The following is a 6,000-nucleotide window of genomic DNA, read 5'->3' as shown; positions in this document are numbered from 1 at the left end:
AAACAAAAGCCGTATGAAAGCAAAATATGTGGAGCAGCAACTTTGATTTGTGCATATGAAGTCAGGGACGCCAGTACTGTGAATCAAGAACATTTCACTAAACTAACAATAGAACATCGCAGGCTGTGCTCTGTCTATGGATTTCCATTGGACAACAGTATGATAGCTCTGTAGTAATTTCGAAGCAGTGTGGATTACTTCGGGAGAGTACAAATGACTTAAAGCTCTTGCTTCACGGAATACACGTTTGATGACAGATATCTGATATTTGATTTGAGTGCGTGAAATTATTTTGAGTATGTAATCCGTTGTTGGAGTTAATATGGACAAAGGGATGGTCTCATTACTTTACGAGGACCAAGAGGACCGTGTGAGGCATTCATGATTCTTCCTCGACTTCTTCAGAAAACGAGTGACGAGTGTGTTTCTTTTTAAGGAATAATGTGGAATTTTTGGTGTTTGTCGCATCGCTCTGCTCTAACGTTCATAGTCCTGGAGATAGTTATTCACAGTATCGAAGGTGAGAAAATGTCTGTTGACTATTTACGTCCCTCTCAGAAATCCAATTACTCGCCGGTGGTTTCTAAAGTAAAGGTGGGATTGTTTCATTGGCTGAATCAAATGACAAAGAGTATAGTAGAGTTTTTACTTTTCTGAAGTAACAACCTGGGCGCAATATACAAGTCAAGTCTTGTTTTGTAAAGTTTTATATTTGTAGACGTTGTTTTCGTTTCTAGGTCTCAATGTTTGTATGAGTGGTAGTTCCACGTCTTGCGAAGAATGTCTGCTCATTCACCCAAGCTGCGCCTGGTGCGCGCAAGAGGTAGGCACGTGCTACATGCCACAAGGCTTTTTTTAAACTGTGCCACAGCAATGTTGGTACCTTCTTCTTAATGCTATGCTGATTTTGGTGTCCCTCTGACACTGCAGTCCACCCAGAGCTGCTTCTCTCATGCTGGAAAAGAATGGTCAGCCCTCAACATGTAACATGAGAATGTAAACACTCTGGCCATGGTCTCTACAACCTCCCACAATCTTGACTCAGCAGTGCTCTACTTCCTCTGCACCATTTGTAGTAATGACAGTAAACAATGCTTCTCTATTTAGGACTTTGGAAGGTCTAGGACACTCACTTCAAGATGTGACTTGAGTCAAAATTTGCTGAAGAGAGGATGTGACCCTCAATTCATTGAGAACCCAAGAAGCGGCACATCAGTCTTAAAGAGTGAACCTCTGAGCTCCAAAGACTCTGGGCCTACTCAGTATAGTGTCATTCAGATTCAACCACAGAAGATCTCACTCAGCCTCCGGCCTGGTAAACCTTTATTTTGGTATTAATCTTTTATGCCCTGACATGCTTGGTCTAAGGATCTGTATAGCATAAATTCTGCATAATTCTGATTTTGTTTTGATCCAGCACAAAATCAAGTCCAGTAAGTCCACCCTCATGAAGTGTGAACATGAGCAAACTAATGAAATAAAACTAATGAATTCTTTACTGTAACTCAAGGTGACCAGACCTCATTTGAGGTGCAGGTGAGGCCAGTGGAGGATTACCCTGTTGATCTCTACTACTTGATGGACCTCTCTTTGTCCATGAAGGATGATTTGGATACCATCCGCAACCTCGGCACCAAGCTGGCTGAAGAAATGAAGAAACTCACCAGCAACTTCCGCCTTGGCTTTGGCTCCTTTGTGGACAAGAACATGTCACCCTTCTCCTACACTGCCCCGAAGTACCATGAAAACCCTTGCAATGGGTGAGGGACAGAGACAATGGGCATTTTCATTTTCAGTTCGTTGGTTATCGTGTCTTTCACTTTTTAAGCTCTGAAAATATTATATGGGGTTTAACTACACACGAGGGCTTTTTTTTACTTCTGTTAAATCAAAACTTTTTTTGATAGTCACGGTAAGGTCAGAGAATGGGGAAGTATGTCCTGAATCGTTGCATAGAGAATGTAACTGTTCCTTTTAGGTATCTGAAGTTAGCTTTTGCATCATGTAGTTTCAACTTGTGTACCATTGTGGTGTTTCTGCCTTGGAAATTACATCACATTGGACAGCATCAGACTTATTAATAGAGATTAATATATATATATATATTAATTTATATATGTGTGTGTGTGTGTGTGTGTGAATATATGTGTGTGTTTGTGTGTGTATTTGTAATCACAAGAGAGAATAACGGAATCACATATGATTGGCAAAGCAGAGCACTGTGTGTCTGCAACGTGACTGGACTCTGTCCTCTCAAATTTGGCCATCCTGGAGCAGGAATATAATGGGGGTTTGAAAGAACAGTAAGCCAGAGTTAGGCTGAAAAGCTGCAGTGCCACTCATTTGCTTTCAGAGTAGTGATTATATTGCTCCAACCTACTGCCATCACGCATCAATGCCCAAGTAGGTTATGCCCCAACTCCTGCGTGTTAGTGATTGCCCTAATGCTGGAACACATTAAAGGGACAAGGCAGAGTCTCTCAGTCCTCTTCTTTCCAATACCCAATACAAATAAACAGAAATTCCTCACTTATAGGGTGATTGTTTCGAACAGAATTGCAACACTGGAATGGAGATAAATGAATATCATATTTCACCTCTTAAACACATACATGTGAATAAACATCAAAGTTATTACAGCAGAAAGCTCCCTATTTGGTGTCTATGACATGTTCAAAAAACACTTTGAGAACATATGGTGTAGATTTTATAAGGCTGAAATAAATTAACTGTTCTTTTTTGTTTGTTTCTTTTCACTGTTTCATGCAGGTACAAGCTGTTTCCAAAATGTGTTCCCAGTTTTGGTTTTCGCCACCTCCTCTCTCTGACTGACAAGGTTGACCGTTTTAATGAAGAAGTGCAAAAACAGATGGTCTCCCGCAACAGGGATGCACCAGAGGGCGGGTTTGATGCCATCCTTCAGGCTGCCGTTTGCAATGTAAGTTGTCAAATGGTCTAATTTGATATTTGCTTTGTTTTGTTGGTCCTTTGGTTATCAGTGAATACCGAATGCCACAGAGTTGGTCAGTAAGTGAGATTAACAAAGCTCAAAGCATGAATTAGGAAGATCTGTTAATATGCCAGACTAAGATTTTGACTTGTTTAAGAAAGTATTTTTGTTTCACTCTAGTCATAAATCCGCTTTCACAGGAATAGGATTGTACTTGCACCAAGGTTGGCACTGGAGCTCTAGCCACAGCACTGTAGATACTGGTGTAGCACTATACATACAGCACAAAGAAGTAATGACTAATTCTGTGTCTTTGTTTCTGCAGATGTCTGTATCAGCAAAGCAACCTTTCTCTTCCTCTATTTCTAGATTTTGTTTTGATAAAGTGTTGGAAGAATTCATGAGTGTTAAATCACAGCTTCTGAATGTTAAAAATTTAAAACTAATACGAGTTGGACAGAAATTGACCATATGTAGCTACATAACGTGTAAAAGTTCAGAGTGACCTGATGATGTTCTGTGGCATGGAAAGAATTAGCCCCTCTGTTCATTGTTTGTTGAAGTGCGAGTTGCTGTATAAAAGGCTTTCTTCAGGCCTCTGCTCGGTGAAAGGTCACATTTGTTTAGCGCTTTTCTATTAGTCAAGACGGTGTGAGTAATGTCCGTCCTGTGAGGTTTTTTTTTTCCTCCTCTGTTTCCATTCGATAACGGTCGTCTGACTAAATTAGCTGTTGTTTTACTCTTGGTGTCAATTGCAACTCTGGGATCATTCCTTTATTCAGCCATTTCCCCCAAAGAAATATAGGGATGCATGAGAAACGTAAAATTATTTCTTTTAGAATCACAGCTGCATTATATCCGTGAGACATCATATCCTAGAGTTTATGCTTGTTTGTATGTATACAGCAAGCTCCAAATATTTAACCATTAATAAAAAGCAGAATAAATCACATGAAGGCATTTACAAAATATTTTACATGCCAAAATTAACTGTTTGTTACAACATTAACAAGAAAAAATGCACAAAAAATAAAATACAAAAAAAGTACAGTACAGTGCTCAAAAAAGGTTTTACTAACATTTGTATTTTCGCATTCTCATCATGACTTCTCTACTGACAAATAATTCAGGGAGGTTTTTTTTTTTCCTTTTTTAGACATTCTGTATGTCCGTTAGTTGTTTCTTTTGCAGTGAAGTCCCGTACAAATTGCAAACTTTAAATATGCAAATTGCTGAGCATTTAAAGTGGAAAATGTGGTTTGTTGGGCGGCAGAAAAGATAAAAAGAGAAACGGGGGGGGGAAAATAATACTATACTCTTGATCTCTGTGTCTGCAGAAAAGGATTGGTTGGAGAAAGGAGGCCTATCACTTGCTGGTGTTTGCCACAGATGATGTTCCCCACTTGGCCTTGGATGGAAAGCTGGGAGGACTTGTTCATCCCCACGATGGAATGTGCCACCTGAATGACAATAATGAGTACAGTGCCTCTACCAAGATGGTGAGAATGGCCATTTGTCATACTTTGCATCTTATTCCATTCCATTGCATAGGCTCAGTGTGGCTTTAATAGAAGTTTACTTAATGCCTGTCCTCCTCATCTACTCACAGCCACAAATGCTGGTGGTCTTTTTTTTTGTTTTGAAAGTTCATTTAAGAACCATAACTAACTCTCTGCCTTGACATAGAACTTGTTTGGTGTAAGACACAAAGAAATGTTATTGCCAGCTCACAGATGACTCATTTATGCGGAGGAACTAAAAACGTGTTGATGAGTATTTTTCATTGTGCAAACATGATGAAGAGTGCATCTTATTGATTTCAGCATAGCGCAACAGAAAGATGCAAATGCAATAAAACTTAGTGACATGTGTTTTGTAACTGCAAAATTAATTTAGATTCTTTCACCCTTAACTGTTAAACTCATGGACTACTCTCTGCAACTTCCCATGACACATCCTGTGATTGTATTATGATATGTTCTATTCTGGAGAAAATCCCTCAAAAGGAATGATGTATGCCTGTTGACCATAGACACTGACATGAAATGCAGATCTTTTGTGTTCTGGATTTGGCGAGCACAGGATTCTCTGAAAGGCACCCCATTGTGAAGTTGACTGTTGAACTGGAAATGCAACAAACAAAACTAATCCTGCTCACAGTCTGTTTTGAAACAAAATGGAGATTCACAGTAGATCAATCACATGCAGTTGGAACGCTTAATAAGGACCGTTCAGTGCATCGCTGATCTAGACTTAAATCAAAATGAACTGTTTTAAGAGAATCCATATGCTCTTGGAAAATTCCAGTTTAGACTTAGTCAAACAGCTTTAGAAAGGTTAAACACTCGGGCCTAACCTTTTTTTTTTTTTTGAGTATGAGACAGGTGATTGTTTTAGAACGTGAATGCACTTATAAAGCATTATTTTTCAGATTTAGATTTTCTTAAGTAAGTTTGACACTTAACATTACTGAATTAATATTAATACTGATTTTTATATTGTTGTAGAGATACAGTAATATGACTAACATTCCTAGGTTATTTGCTTGTTGAGGTGATGTAGATGTATCCCAAATTTAAGAACTTTACTACAGTTGGGTTTGTACCTATTACAACCCCCTCCTTCGAAGCCCACGTTGGCCTCGGGGATAGACTCAACGCTTTTGACCGGATTAAGAGGAAATGGCTGAGAACAGTCATATAAACAGTACATGGGAATCTGGAGAGCAATGACTTCCTTCACAAACATCCGCAGAGACAGAGTGGGCTGCTCCCAGAGGAGTGGCAGTAGTAAGCACACTTACATATGGATGCATGTATTCTTGTCTGCAGGACTATCCTTCTCTGGCCCTCCTTGGAGAAAAGCTGGCTGAAAACAACATTTTCCTCATCTTTGCAGTGGCCAAAAGGCACTATGTTATTTATAAGGTATTTCTGGAATGACCTATTTATAGTTATCTCCCTGTCATTTTGGTTGGTATTACATGTGTTTTGAGAGACATTTTTGCTATTTCTTGTGTCGATGGTCTTTTTCTTGATGATTATTATTAT

At 39.1% G+C, this 6,000-nt stretch overlaps 1 protein-coding gene across 1 annotated transcript in view; it reads left to right on the top strand.

The window, feature by feature from the left end:
• Window positions 1-454: 454 nt before the first annotated feature.
• Window positions 455-6,000, top strand: part of itgb5 (integrin, beta 5) — a 34,018-nt gene continuing 28,472 nt past the window's right edge. The window contains exons 1-7 of the mRNA XM_030786013.1: window positions 455-520; window positions 738-823; window positions 1,108-1,315; window positions 1,511-1,760; window positions 2,770-2,938; window positions 4,288-4,449; window positions 5,782-5,877. Of these exons, the coding sequence (XP_030641873.1) occupies window positions 752-823; window positions 1,108-1,315; window positions 1,511-1,760; window positions 2,770-2,938; window positions 4,288-4,449; window positions 5,782-5,877 (957 nt within the window). The 5' untranslated portion in view covers window positions 455-520; window positions 738-751. The remainder of the gene's footprint in view (window positions 521-737; window positions 824-1,107; window positions 1,316-1,510; window positions 1,761-2,769; window positions 2,939-4,287; window positions 4,450-5,781; window positions 5,878-6,000) is intronic.

Source organism: Chanos chanos, chromosome 10 (genome assembly GCF_902362185.1).
Source record: "Chanos chanos chromosome 10, fChaCha1.1, whole genome shotgun sequence".
NCBI lineage: Eukaryota > Metazoa > Chordata > Actinopteri > Gonorynchiformes > Chanidae > Chanos > Chanos chanos.
Note: the sequence above shows the minus strand (reverse complement) of the source record. Positions and strands in the feature narration are given on the sequence as shown.